The sequence below is a fragment of the Panthera leo genome, chromosome D1, assembly GCF_018350215.1.
Source record: "Panthera leo isolate Ple1 chromosome D1, P.leo_Ple1_pat1.1, whole genome shotgun sequence".
NCBI classification, from domain to species: Eukaryota; Metazoa; Chordata; class Mammalia; order Carnivora; family Felidae; genus Panthera; species Panthera leo.
In genome coordinates this window covers 103851013-103866547 of record NC_056688.1, presented here as the reverse complement: position 1 = coordinate 103866547, position 15535 = coordinate 103851013, and the positions used below count along the sequence as shown (strand labels likewise).

Here is a 15535-nt window from a genome sequence, read left to right as displayed (position 1 = left end):
AGGACACAAGCTTTTCTCTGGAGGAAGTATATGAGACAGTGCATTATCCCCCTTGGCTCAAGAAGAAAGAGTTGTGTTCAACGATACCAAGAACTGTGCAGTCTTCCTCCTGACCAAAGTCAATTTGCTTGCAATCAGCTGGGAAATGAAACTTAAGTAAAAGAGTACCAATGGAAAAAAATCAAAGCTCTGTGACTACTGATAGGGCAGCTCTCAGAGACTGGACAGTGTAGATTTATCTGTGCAATTTCTGTTTAATGCAATAGGTACATTGTCCCTCTGCAATTAATTTAATCTACTACATCTCTGAGATCCACAGTTCACTTAGGACCTAGGAGCATAGCACAGTGACAGTTCTTGATATTCATCAATTTAATTATTTTGGAGTTATTTTATGTTATTGGGTTCACAGGTACGCAGAGATGTTTATCATTAAAACGTTTGATTCAGGGAGTGATGCAGGAAAGGGTAATTTGAAAGCTCTATGTATGCCCAGAATCTGTTAAATTTCCTATGGCTGTTAACAGCAGAACTGCAAAAATAATAAAAGCTTATTTAAATGGAAAAAATGCAGCCCACCCACGTTGTGATTTTATGTCATCCATATAAATGATGTATGTTTGTGTAATCAGATGTATTGCTTTTCCCTTCCCCTGAATTATTGATCAGGTTATGTTGTATGTTTATTTAGAGATGGTTGAGGAAGTGTCAGGAGCCATGTTGCGGAAGAGGTTTCTGGGTTCTCGACCTTTGGGATTATGCTCCAGTGATACAATGATTCACACCCCATATATCTTCGGTGCCATCCAGTTCTGACATAGTAGTAAAAATATGAGATACGAAGGAAAGGATAGAACACATTTGCATGAAATGGACCATAAAGTGGCTTGTGGTGTGCATTTTTTATAGGCAATTTCATAAAGAAAGGCCTAAGGACTCAAGACCAAAACTATACAAGTAATGTAGCGGGACTCTATGAATGGTGACTTAAGTGTGAATTATTCTTATAATTTTCATGCTAGAGGAAGTAGGTTAATACTGTAAAAAGTTAGAATTGATTGATCAAGTGACAGGAAATCAAGTGACAGGAAATTGATCAAGTGATCAAATGATTGAGCCAGTCAGTTGATGAGTGATTATGAGGCCAGCCCAGATCCAATGACAGATATAACTGAAGTTCATCCTCAATACTCACTACGCTTTGGCTAACTTTACTTGGGCTCTCTTCTAGCCTACTGAGTCTGTCTGACTTTTTTGTCTGACCCCTCATATCACCTTCACAGCTAGGGTTTATCTTTGACTCATTACCTTCTTTTGGTATGAAACTCTCCTGTGCTGTATCTCATCAGCTATAGGATGTCTCTTTGACCTGAATGAATGGCAAGCAAATCCATTGTCATGTTTTAATGACAGAACACTAGAAATTTTAAGATGATAGATGCTTTGAATTCAGTGTACATTACTTTGCTTTTTATCCCATCAGGTTTTTTTCCTTGATAATTAGGAATACAGGCCATATTGGAGAAGAGTGCAATAGGCTCATGGGGGACCGAATGTGTGTTAGGCAGAGCAGTAAGGGTGATATTGAAAATGACATTTGTCTTGCACTGAACATTTACTATCTGCTGGGGATTGTGTGTTTCACATATACCATTTCCCTTTAACTATATCAATGACTCCATGAAATGGACATTATAAATATCTTTGCATGAATGAACTATATATAACCTGAAGAGAAATAAAATAACTTGCTCAAGGTCACACAGCTGGTAGATGGCAGAGGTCACAAGGCTTTACTTTTTTACTTTATTTCTTTCCCATGCTCTCCCAGATAAAACACTAGCCTATACCACATCTTCCCAAACATCAACAGATTGAAAAACAGACTGATTAGAATTTTACTTTCTTGAACACCTCCTCTCTTCCTCTTTGGTGGGAAGAATGTAAATCCTTAATGGTGAAGCCAATGAGACTGGAATCGGTTCTTAAATAATGAGAATGGGTTGCTCTTCATATAGGATTAATGAGGTTCTGCTTTTGTCTAAACTTATCATGAGAATGTGCATCTGGCTTGTCTGGCTCTGCATGTGATAAATCCTTTTAGGCCCAAGTTTCTTCATTCCTGATAGGAATCCAGTAGGACAACCATTACGTACTACTATTGAGGTTCTCAGTGGTCACATCCCCATATGGAGTTTAAGGTGAGAAAATTCCCTAATCTGTGTAGGACATATGCACCCATATATGTGTACTACAGGGGCACGGATCATAAGATCTTTCTTAGAACAGGATTGCAGTTTGGTGTAGACAGTTCTGGTAATGTAACACATTGCCTTCTTATGGCAGAAGGACAATAGATTAAGTATCTGAAGACTTTTCTCTGCAATTCACTTGATATAAGATTTTGAGCAAATCACTCATATCTAGACTTCTATTAACTTGCCTGTTGAAAAAGGTGTTAGATTCAATCTATGTCTTTACCTGCCATATAGTTGTCCTTGAATTTCTATTCAAGGACATCAATCAGCTCAGTCCTATAATACTAGTTATCTGCATGCTCACCAGAAACTTAAGTTATCAGTAACCTATTAAATAGGAAAATAAATTGCTATCTAGTAAGTATAGTTGGTTTATTGACAATGTATTTGGGTATATAAATATGACTTTATGGAAAAAATAAAGGAGTCCTTGGTGATGAAGAGGTTGGAGATACTTACACTATTCCATTACAAAAGGCATGAGTCTTCTCCTCAGTCTCCTCATGGTTGACTTCATCTCCTGGTTCCTCAGGGTGTAGATCAATGGATTCAGCAGTGGGGAGATGACAGTGAAGGTGACAGAGATGGCTTTATCAGTGGGGAGGGCAGTGAAGGGCCGGGCGTAGACGTAGATGCAGGGCACAAAGTGCAGGGTCACCACAGTGATGTGGGAGGTGCAGGTGGAGATGGCTTTCCTCCTTCCCTCCCCTCCCTGAGACCTTAGCATTGTCAAGATGACTGTGTAAGATGCAAGCAGGAAAATAAACCACAGGGTAGTGACTAAACCATTGTTGGAAATCATCAGGAGTTCAAGTACAAAGGTGTCTGTACAGGCGAGTTTGAGGACCTGGGGGACGTCGCAGTAGAAGCCATCAACAACATTGGGTCCACAGAAGGGGAGGGGCAGCAACAGGGAAATCTGCACGATGGAGTGGACAAAGCCCCCCACCCAGGAGGCCACGATGAGGGCAGTGCATCGCCCCCTGCTCATGATGGTCACGTAGTGCAGGGGCTTGGAGATGGCCATGTAGCGATCGAAGGCCATGACAGAGAGAGAAAAAATGTCTGCCCCCCCGAGGAGGTGGAAGAAGAAGATCTGAGTGATGCAACCATTGAAGGAGATGGTCTTCGTCCTTGACAGGAGGTCTACGAGGACCTTGGGAGCGGTGATGGAGGAGAAGCAGATGTCCAAGACGGAGAGATTGCGGAGCAGGAAGTACATGGGCGTGTGAAGGCGGGACTCGCAGGTCACAGTGACCATGATGAGGAGGTTTCCCAGAAGAGTTGTCATGTATACCAAGCACAAAGAAAGAAATAGGACCAAACTCAGGTTTTGGGACTGAGTAAGTCCCATAAATATAAATTCTTTTACCCTTGTGTTATTTCCCAACTCCATTGAATCATGTTTCCTCTTCTTTGTGCAGCTTGGGAAAAATGAAAAGTATTATCACAGAAAGTGTTCACTCTCCCTTAACATATCAGGTTTAAAGAGTTAGGTATTAGGACTGAAAACTAGGGAGCTGCTGTTAACACATGAAGGGCTGTTCTGAAATTATTGCTAGTGTGTGGGAAATGACATCTGATTAATACAAACATGCATATAATTATTCTTCTGTAAATTATAAATATTTTAGATGTGACATAAAAATAAGTATAGAAGTTCTGCATGTTCAAGATAAACAGGTAGATGTGAAATGTTCAGGAAGGGACTCTTGGAGCATGAGGGATAAAAAAATGGAGTCAATTTGGTGTGTGGGAAAGGCAATGTGTTTAGTTTCTTTTCCAGATTGCATGCTCCACGTAAATGTTTAAAAAAAAAAATTTTTTTTAATTTTAGAGAGAGAGAGAGAGAGCACATGAGCAGGGGAGAGGGGCAGAGGGAGAGAGAGAGAGGGAGAGAATTCCCAAGCAGGCTCCATGCTCAGCACAGAACCCAACATGGGGCTCCATCCCATGACTCTGGGATCATGACCTGAGCCAAAATCAAGAGTTGGAGGCTCAACCGACTGAAACACCCAGGTGCCCCTGCATGTTCCATTTAAATGATTTAAGAACCACTATCTGCAAAATGGTTCTCTTTGGACTGAACTCCACAGAAACACTCCTCCCTTTTTTATTTATTTTTTTATCTTATTTTTTATTTTTTTTTAATGCTTTTATTTATTTTTGAGACAGAGAGAGACAGAGCATGAGCAGGGAAGGGGCAGAGAGAGAGGGAGACACAGAATCTGAAGGAGGCTCCAGGCTCTGAGCTGTCAGCACAGAGCCTGATGCAGGGCTTGAACTCACAGACTTGCTCGAACTCACAGACTGTGAGATCATGACCTGAGCTGAAGTCAGAGGCTTAACCAACTGAGCCACCCAGGCGCCACTCTCCCTTTTTTAAATCAAATTTAGGTGCGCCTGGGTGGCTCAGTCGGTTGATCACTGACTCTTGATTTTGGCTCAGTCATGATCTCACGGTTCATGGATTCAAGCTCCAAGTTGGGCTCTGCACTGACAGCATGGAGCCTGATTGGGATTCTCTCTCTCCCTATCTCTTTGCCCCTCCCATGCTCTCTTTCTCTCTCTCACCCTCTGTCTCAAAATAAATAAACAAATAAATTGCAAATTTAATTATATGAAAAATAAAAAAAATGAAGGTCATGAAGTTCTTCTCAGTGGTCTATTCTCACTTAACAAGACTTCTTTACTTCTACCTTTATTTTACACTACTTTAGGTACCAAAATCCGTGTGTGATGAATAGCTCCTCAGCTATGGAAATGAAGGTGTAACTCAGAGTTTCTCTTCTGACCATTGTTCTACTTTGTTTCTTAAAAATTATTATTATTTTTTTATAGAGCTATCATTGATATACAATAGGCTCATGTATTTGAAGTGTATACTTTGATGTTTGGACATAACCATATACCCAAGGAAATCACTATATTTAAGATAGTTACCATATCTGTCACTCCAAAAGTGTTCTTGTTACATGACCCTTTGTTGTATGTCCTCTTTGCCCCTCTTTCTTCAGGCAGCCACTGATCTGCTCTCTGTCAGTATATATTAGTTTGTATTTTCTAGAATTTTCTATACATTGAATCCTATAACATAGACTGGTTTTTTTTTCCACTCATAAAATTTATCCATAAGTTTGTGTGTGCCAATATTTTTTTTCCATTTAGTTGTATGGATATACCACAGTGTGTTTATCCATTCACTTGATGAACAATTTGGGTTGTTTCTGGTTTTTTGGCTATTACATATTAAAGCTGCTATAAATAATCATGTACAGGTCTTTGTGTGGACATATGTTTTCACTTCTCTTGGGTAAGTACCTAGGAGTATAATGTTTGTAACTTTTAAAATTCAATAATAAGAAAACCAATATCCTAAATAAAACACAAAGGGACAAACGGTTTGAAAAGACACTTCAACAGGAGGACATAGGAATAACAAATAAACACATGAAAAGATGCTAGCATCATTTACCACTGGGGAAATGTCAATTAAAATCAGAGTACACACCTATTAGAATGACCAATATAAAAAAGACAAATATATCAAGAATAGGCAGGGGCACCTGGATGGCTCAGTAGATTAAGCATCCAGGTCTTGATTTTGGCTCAAATCATGATCTCACGGTTCATGGGATCGAGCCCTGCATCAGGGCTCTATGCTAACAGCGTGGAGCCTGTTTGGGATTCTCTCTCTCCCTCCCTCTCTCTGCCGCAACCCCCACTCATGCTCTCTTTCTGTCTCTTAAAATAAAATAAATAAACATAGAAAAAAGAATAGACAAAAAATGGAGAGGTATTGGAACTCTGGTGGGAACGTAAAATGGTGTGACCCTTTGTGAAAACAGCTTGGCAGTTTCTTATAATGTGAAATGTATACTTACCATATAATCTTACTGCTTTTGAATTCCTTTCGTTTTCTTTCACGAATCCTTGAAACGAGGCTTAATTTCTTTCTTTGAAGTTTATCTCCTGTTTCTGACCATAATCAGAAACAAAAGAAAGGTGAACATCACTTCCCTCTCAATTTTGTGTGTGTGTGCTTTTCAGGTCGAACGAAGATATTTCTTTTCACTTAGCTCACATTCCCACCAAGTTTTATGGCATCTGTGTGAAATTTTGTCCAAAGTCTATTTAATATGGAAAGCTGAAAAGAACTACTAAGAGGTATCACAGCATACAGCGGGTACCTGGGGGGCTTGGGCACCACCCTGCCTGCTCACATCCCAGCTGGGCACTCACTGCTTATGCAAACATGGGCAAGTTGATTCACCCCTTTGGCCTCAATCTCTGCATCAGTATTTGGAAACAATAGCATCTCTCTCATATGATTCGTGTGAGGATTAAGTGAATTAATCTTGGAAAAGCATCAATACTTAGAGCATTGCCCAATCCATAATCCATAATAAGTGTGATTCTATGTGTGTTATCGCAAAGAAAACCGCTAAGTCAGTTACTCTCACAGACACACAGCGTCTTTAAATAGACTGCCAATCTTTTAGAGGGACTGTATATTTCCCAGGACATGTATTCCAAAACAGATTCATCGGAACATACTGTTCTGATGTTGTTTTGTTTTGTTTGTTTTGTTTTGTTTTTAGAGAGAAAGCGAGGAGGGGCAAAGAGGGAGAGAAAGAATTGTAAGCAGGCTCCTTGCTCAGCATGGAACCCAACATGGGGCTCGATCTCACGACCCTGAGATCATGACCTGAGCTGAAATCAAGAGTCAGATGCTCAACCGACTGAGCCACCCAGGGGCCCCAGAACACACTGTTTTCATGAAACTAGGAGATGTTTTTCTTTAATGGCAGTAAGAATGGCCCAGCGGGTGGTGACAGTGTATGATAGTAAGAAGAGTGCTTGCTTGATCTGGCTTCTTGTCTGATATCATCTTAACAAACCAGAGAAGTCCAGTACATGGTCTCTGCAGTGAGAACCTCCTGGGATCAAGTCCTGGCTTGGTGATTTGGGCAAGTGAGAGACTTGACTTCTGCATCCATAGAATGGGGCTTATAATACCCATCTTACAGGGTGGCTATGACGATTAGATGAACTAACACATGTGAAGGTGTCAGCATACAGGCTGGTTATCTGTTATGATTAGTACTATGTTCATACTGGAGGATCATTAGTAAATGGAGTGTGTTGAACTGAATGATGGCTCAACTATCAATCCTGACTAGTTAAAGAGAGAGAGAAAATGCTCATCAGAAAATATCAACTCAATAGTTATTGAGGAAATCCAACCTAGCTATGAAAGTCTTCCACAGGGCCCCCCATGTAAATAATTATCTATATAAATTATCTATATAAATATCTATATATCTATATAAATATATAGATTATCTATATAAAAGGGTAGAAAGTACCTCAAACCCTGAGTTTGAGAAAGTTTGTCAGAAAGGAATACATCCCATGTTCACAAACTACCTTCAGTAATTCAGACAACATCCTCCAGATTCTCCATCTTTTCATATCTATCTATATCTATATCTATATCTATATCTATATCTATATCTATCTATATCTATCTATCTATATCATCTATATCTATTGATATAGATATAGATATAGATAAGGATGTAGATGTAGATATAGTGTATATATAGTGTATATCTATATATGGTGTATATCTATATATAATATATATTTATATCTATCTATCTATTATCTATCTATCTATCTACACTTTTTGTTTGAGAGAGAGACAGAGAGAGAGAGAGAGAGAAAGAGAGAGAGAATCCCAAGCAGGCTCCATGCTTAGCACAGAGTCTAACACGAGACTTGATCTCATGACCGTGAGATTGTGACCTGAACTGAAATCAAGAGTCAGACACTTAACTGACTGAGCCACCCAGGAGCCCCTTATTTTTCACTCTTATACATAGACATTCAGACACTACAGACACACACACTCATGTAGAGTTATACTTCTTACCTAAAATCTCCAACCTTCTCTCAAGGGTTCCATCTTAAATTATGTTCACATGAACCTCAGGAAGCATTCAGCTTCAGAAAATTGTGCTAATAGCCCTCTGAAGGCCAGTGATTTCAGTGGCTACTTTATGTGCAAAGGACAGACTCAGGAAATAGTATTTTCTTGTCTTTCCCATGTTAATTCATAGTGCCCCATTATATTTACCAATTCCTTAATCCCAAAACTGGTGTAAGAATTATCAGAGGGAATATAGTTGGATGTGGCTGTGGAAAAATTCTGCTGATCGTGAGATTGTTTCTGTGGGAGTAATTAAGACATAATTAGGTACATACACTTAGGAACACACATTTTTGTTAGGGCCTAAAATTCTGTAACAGTGAGAAAGATTCTATCCTTGGCCAAACTCTACTCAGGCTCCCCTGAACTTTTTTTTTTTTTTAAGTTTATTTGTTTATTTGAGAAAGAGAGAGTGAGCAGAGAAGGGGCACAGAGACAGGGAGAGAGAATCCCAAGCATCCCCTGTGCTGTGTGACCCCACAAACCATGAGGCACAGGGCTCGCACCCATAATCCATGAGATCATGACCTGAGCCGAAATCAAAAGTCGGATGCTTAACTGTGTGAGCCACCCAGGCACTGCTTCCCTGAACTTTTTAACCAGGGCTCAACTTTTGGATCTCTGTCTCTGTCTCTGCATTGTCCAAGTTTAGCTATAATCCTGCTGATCCAGGTTAGCCAGAATCCCGCACCCTCCATAGCTGATCACCCTCATTATTTGACCAGGCTCCTCATCCTCCACCACCCCCAGCTGATATCTGATCAACTTGGTTTTCACTGAATTATCATTGGGCTGTTGCTGGGCAAGGAGAAATTCTTCCCTTCTCTTGTTGGGATACATAAAGCATTCTTTGTGGAAATATTAGCAAGGTGGGTTCCTTTAGTCTCCAGGGAATCAAATTTGGACACCCAGGGATCTTGATAATGGCCAAAGTGGCTGATAAGAGTATGGCATCTAATAAATCTTGGACATGAAGGCCATTTAAAATTTTGTCCCTGTTGGAAGTGAGGAGGCCTCACTGTTTCCATAGCATTCCAAAGTCATGAGGTACTCCAAAGGCATACCTACCATCAGTTTAGATATTTGCAGTTTTGTCCTTGGCTAAAAATGCAATCCTGAGCAAGAGTGTACTATTCAGCCCATTGGGCCAAGGTAGCCAAGAGCAAAGGTACCCTCTCAGTGACTTCAAAAGGAGTTGCCAGAGCATTCCCAGTATGGCATTTATCATGTTCATCTTTCATTTTTTATCTTTTTTAAGTTTATTTCCTTATTTTGAGAGGGACAGAATGAGAGAGAGTGTGCACACACACAAGTGCAGGTGAGTTGCAGAGAGAGAGGGAGAGAGAGAATCCCAAGCAGCCTCTATGAAGTCAGTGCAGAGCCCAACCTGGGTCTCGATCCCATGAATTATGAGATAACGACGACATGGGCGGAAATCAAGAGTGGGATGCTCAACTGACTGAGCCACCTTCAGTAACTGTGGGACAATCTTTAACTATGGCTCATGGTTCAGCCTTAGTTCAGAAGACACAGGAAATTATGGGCTTAGCATTAGGATCCTCAGAGGGTCTAATTTTAAAGGAACAGGTTCTAATGGGTTTGGAGGAGGAGAGAGTGGGGAGGGGTTTGCAGAACATGGGAAGTTCAGTGAGAGAAGTGGAGGGTATAAAAATGGGGATGGAGATAATGAAGATGGTGGAGGGGAGAACGAAGCCTCAAAAGCATTTTTTGTCTTTTTTTCCATTACCTGTTTGCCTCAGTTAATTTAGAAATGGTATTTTACAAAGAGGTGATTTTGGACTCCGGAATACACTTGGAAGCCTCAATACCAGCTGAAACAGGCATCCCATCTGTTTGTGTTATTTTATTTTACTATTTTATTATTTATTTATTTATTTGTTTTTTAAAAGTTTATTTATTTATTTTGAGACACAGAGAGAGAGAGAGAACCAGTGGGGAAGGGGGGGTAGAGAGAGGGGAATAGAGGATCTGAAGTGGGCTCTGTGGTGACAGCAGAGAGCCTGATGACTGGCTTGAACTCAACGAACCACAAGACCATGACCCAAGACAAAGTTGGAAGATCAATCAACTGAGCCACCCAGGTGCCCCTGTTTGTGTTATTTTAGAGCTGTGGTATTCTAATCTAAGAAAAGCAAATTTGAGGAGATCAAAAGTGCCCCCTTAATGGCCATAGGAATTCCAAATTAATTTTGATTAAGTTGGTCCAATTAGTTTAAAGTGCTCCTTAGGACAGACCATAGTGGTTTTTTTTAATAGTTTAAAATTCTTTTTTAAATGTTTATCCACTTTTTTTGAGAGAGAGAGCATGAGTGAGGGAAGGGTAGAGAAAGGGAGACACAGAATGGGAAGCAGGCTCCAGGCTCCGAGCTGTCAGCAGAGAGCTTGATGCGGGGCTCAAACCCATGAACCATGAAATCATTACCTGAGCCGAAGTCAGACTCTTAACCCACTGAGACACTCAGGCGCCTGAGACCACAGTTTTTAAACATAAAACCAGACTGGGGCCCAGAAGGAGGACCTTCCTGAGAGAATTTGGCAGATTCAAATGCCATTAGTCAAAACCAGAGACTCAGTTAATAGAAGAGTAGTCACAAGGGGCAGTGCCTTCCTAAAAACAAACAAACAAATGAACAAACAGATCCCAGATACAGTTGTGGAGGTCAACCAGAAGGAGGGAACCTGGATCTGGTGGAACTGAAATAGAAACGATGACCCAGGGGAGCAGAGAGTGCAAGGGGCTCCAGTGTGTACCTCACATGCTTCCGGGGGCCATTATTTCCTTACCAGTTCATCCCCTTCAGGTTCCTTTGTGGTCACCAAGTAATGTTGACCTTAAAAAACAAAAAAGCCAGTTATTTTACCAGAAAAATGAGTTTCTTTGGGAATGGTCCAGGAACTGCTATTCAGAACAAGCAAACTACAGCAGACCATAGGCAAATGGCAAGCACAGGGGAGAGAAGCTTGCTTTTATAGGTGAAAAGAGGAAGCTGAGAGGGGCTGTTTTTGCTGAGTTCTCACTGGCTGGGCTGTTGCCGGGCAAGGAGAAATTCTTCCCTCCTCCTGCTGGGGAAGGCCAGCATGCCTCCTACAGCCAGTGATAGTGTGAGAACTCCCCCTTCAGAACTCCCCAGCTCCATTTTCAATGAGGTTTATTTACTTTATTTATTTTCACATAATTGTATCTCAATAGAATAGAAAATTCCAAATTGATAAAACTGAGTATATTTTGATTCTGTTTTTCTTATTTCTTCCAAGGTTGTATTGCAAAAACAACATGTACCTCTCTGGCTAACAATTTGATTTCTTTTGTAACATGAAACCCAGATTTTGTCATTATTATTGCATGCTGAGCAGACTCTTTGAAAGTCCTCTGGGTCTTAGAAGAAATCTAAAAGTTAATCAGAAATCCTTGAATAAATAGCAGTTTATTTCATGGACAAATGTTTTCAAGGGTGCTGAGAAGGAGTGAGCTACCTGTCTATTCCCTGTCAGAAGGCATGAGTCTTCTCTTCAGTCTCCTCATGGCTGACTTCATCTCCTGGTTCCTCAGGGTGTAGATCAAGGGGTTCAGCAGCGGGGAGATGACAGTGAAGGTGACAGAGATGGCTTTATCTGTGGGGAGGGCAGTGAAGGGCCGGGCATAGACGTAGATGCAGGGCACAAAGTGCAGGGTCACCACAGTGATGTGGGAGGTGCAGGTGGAGATGGCTTTCCTCCTCCCCTCCCCTGCCTGAGACCTTACTACTAATAATATGACCATATATGACACCAAGAGGAAGAAGAACCACAGTGTGGTGAGCAGTCCATTATTGGAAATCATCAGCAACTCAAGCATAAAAATGTCTGTACAGGAGAGCTTGAGAACCTGGGGGACATCACAGTAGAAAGTGTCAAGAACATTGGGTCCACAGAACGGGAGTGGAACCAACAGGGAAATCTGCACAATGGAGTGGACAAAGCCCCCCACCCAGGAGGCCACTATGAATCCAATGCAACGACTTCTACTCATGATGGTCACGTAGTGCAGAGGCTTGGAGATGGCCACATATCGATCCAATGCCATCACTGATAATGAAAATACATCCACCCCTCCGACAAGGTGGAAGAAAAACATCTGGGTGAAGCAGCCATTGAAGGAGATGGTCTTTCTCTGTGACAGCAGGTCCACCAGAACCTTGGGAGCAGTGATGGAGGAAAAGCAGATGTCGGCAATAGATAAATTACGGAGCAGGAAGTACATGGGGGTGTGAAGGCGAGATTCGCAGGACACAGTGACCATGATGAGGAGGTTTCCCAGCAGAGTTGTCACGTACACGAGAAGCAGGAAAAGAAATAAGACCAAGCTCAGTTCTTGATTCTGGGTTAGACCAAGGAAAGTAAATTCTTTCACCCTGGTGCAGTTTCTCAGCTCCATGAAGTCATTTTCTTTTTCCCTTTTGTTCCAAGCTACTTCCTATGAAAGTACTTGGCTGTTTATTTTATTTTCTTCTTAAGCACTAAGACCGCAATTCAGAATCTTGCCCATGTGGATGTAGTGCTTGTGATTTGTTGAGCCGTCCAAATTTTTAAGATTGCAATCACTTTGGTGATCAAATCAAATGATCACATGCAAAGTCATTCAATAATTCTTTTCCTATAAAACTAATTTTGGAAAGAATAAGCATTTATGTTAGTAGGGACATTTACATAGCATATTTTATTTATTGTGGTTTTTTAAATTTTATTTTTTTATTCCACGCAAATTGATAGCATGTCAGGAACTGTCTGAAGCATATGAGGTCAGACATATTTCCAGCCATTGCAGGCTTACAGTCTACAAGTTTAATGTTCATATTGGCAAACATTCTGTTGACTTCAAAAGGGTCTTGTCTTTCTAGACAGGGATCTGTTTCTGTTCCTTATTTCAATGTTGCTGAGTCACTTTCCTTGCTCTTGGCTGCTTTATGTTGAATTTCTTAAATCTGCAACCTATTATTCCATGTAGATAACTTGCTATTGTAATTATTACTTTATACTAATCAGATTATTTGCTTAATAATTATTTAAAAATATTAAAAAATTGTTACTGGAAAACAGATTAAGACAAGGTATAAATCCAAATCTCAAAGAATAACATTTTTTTATTGTGATAAAAACACTGAAACATAAATCTACCCTCTTAACAAATTCTTAGGTGCACAGTATTATACAGCAATTTTCTAGAACTTTTTCATCTTCTATAACTTAACTGGTCCTTGCCAGAGTTTGAGGGAGAGAATAAGGATAATAACCTGATTTTGAAGGGCGCCTGGGTGGCTCAGTCGGTTGAGCGGCCGACTTCAGCTCAGGTCATGATCTTGCGGTCCGTGAGTTCGAGCCCCACGTCGGGCTCTGTGCTGACAGCCCAGAGCCTGGAGCCTGTTTCAGATTCTGTGTCTCCCTCTCTCTGACCCTCCCCTGTTCATGCTCTGTCTCTCCCTGTCTCAAAAATAAATAAAAACATTAAAAAAAAATTAAAAAAAAATAACCTGATTTTGAGGAGTGGTCTATTCTGTATCCATCACACTTTTTTCTGCCTCTTTTTTTTGAATCACAGCTAAAAGAGGGAGAGGTCACACAGCGAGAAGAGACATTAGTATTATTAGAATTATGCCTGTTTTTTAATACACTGTTATTGATAATTCTTAGGAGTTTTTGTAATTATTATTTGTTCTACCTTATACTTAGTAAGGGAATATTTATTGCAATCTTCGTATAAGATTAAGTTGGACCACTTTGTCCAAGTGTTGACAGCCTAACAAAAGTGGGTGATTAGCATACACTGATGAACATGATGCATGATAAAATGTGAAATGGGTCGTGAGAAAAGTGAAAGTAGATTTGGTGGGAGAGGAGGGATGGTAGAGATATCCTGATTTCCAGGAGCATCAACAGCTCCTACTTCATGAATGCTTACTATGTGTGAAGAGTTATAAAAAGTTAATCCATTCAGTGTTTCCCACCATCCTTTAGTAAGTATTAATGTGCTATTCTTGTTTTTCATATGGAATGTATTATGAATCTACATTTGGCTGGAAGGAAGGAAGAGATGGAAATAGGAAGGAAGAGATGGAAATAGGATGGAAGAAATAGTATTTTTCCCCCTTCAATCTTTTTTTTTTTTTAAAGTTTGTTTTGGGAGAGAGAGAGAGAGAGAATGAGCAGGGGAGAGGCAGAGAGAAGGAAAAAGAGAGAATCCCAAGCAGGCTCCACAATATCAGCATGGAGTCCAACTCGGGGCTTGAACTCACGAGCTGTGAGATCATGACCTGAGCTGAAATCAATAATGTTTAACCAACTGAGCCACTCAGGTGCCCCTCCCCCCTTCAACCTTATTGAGAGGGTCTAATTTTAGATAATAAAAGTGTCTGTCCAAAGATAGGAATTTGGCAAAACGGGGCTTTGGAAACTCTATTTACATCAATCTTAATCTGAGGTGGCTTTACTGATAAGCAACTCAAAGGGTAGCAACAAATGCATGATGTCTTCCCTTACACTGAATGGGCCATGGTTCTGGAATCCCTTTTAACACAGCATCCCTCTTCCCCATAGTGAATACCTACCTTTATTGTTTCTATCTTGCGAAGATCATCTTGGCTCTGAAGTGTTTAATATACCTGGAAAGGGGCGCCTGGGTGGCGCAGTCGGTTAAGCGTCCGACTTCGGCCAGGTCACGATCTCGCGGTCTGTGAGTTCGAGCCCCGCCTCGGGCTCTGGGCCGATGGCTCGGAGCCTGGAGCCTGTTTCCGATTCTGTGTCTCCCTCTCTCTCTGCCCCTCCTGTGTCTCCCTCTCTCTCTGCCCCTCCCCCGTTCATGCTCTGTCTCTCTGTCCCAAAAAAAAAAAAAAAAAAAAAAAATATATATATATATATATATATATATATATATACCTGGAAAAATATCAAAGTCAGACTATTTATACATAATCAGAACAACAACATGTCAATTTCACTATGCATAATCTTAACCTTAGCTGAAAGTTTAACATCTTTCCTGGATTCCGTTGATCCTGAAATTCCAACTAAAAATTGTATGCTTTGGGGAACAATGCAGACTAGTACACTTGGAGACAATAATTCTTAAAAATTTTGTTTCTGAAGGTAAAGCCTTTTGGAAAACTAAATTGTAGTATCTTTGCTTTCCTTTCAAGAGAAAACGGGCAGATTCAAAGCATCACAGATTCAAGAACTTCTACTGTATCTCTATCTTATGTACAAATCCCTCAGCCTCAGGCCTAATATA

At 40.5% G+C, this 15535-nt stretch overlaps 2 protein-coding genes across 2 annotated transcripts; both read right to left on the bottom strand.

The window, feature by feature from the left end:
* Window positions 1-2718: 2718 nt before the first annotated feature.
* On the bottom strand, window positions 2719-3654 carry LOC122200259 (olfactory receptor 4D11). The gene has a single exon (XM_042905737.1). The coding sequence runs from the start codon at window positions 3652-3654 to the stop codon at window positions 2719-2721; it is 936 nt and encodes a 311-aa protein (XP_042761671.1).
* Window positions 3655-11752: 8098 nt separating this feature from the next.
* On the bottom strand, window positions 11753-12688 carry LOC122200318 (olfactory receptor 4D10). The gene has a single exon (XM_042905856.1). It carries the CDS (start codon window positions 12686-12688, stop codon window positions 11753-11755), a length of 936 nt encoding a protein of 311 aa, XP_042761790.1.
* Window positions 12689-15535: the final 2847 nt, after the last annotated feature.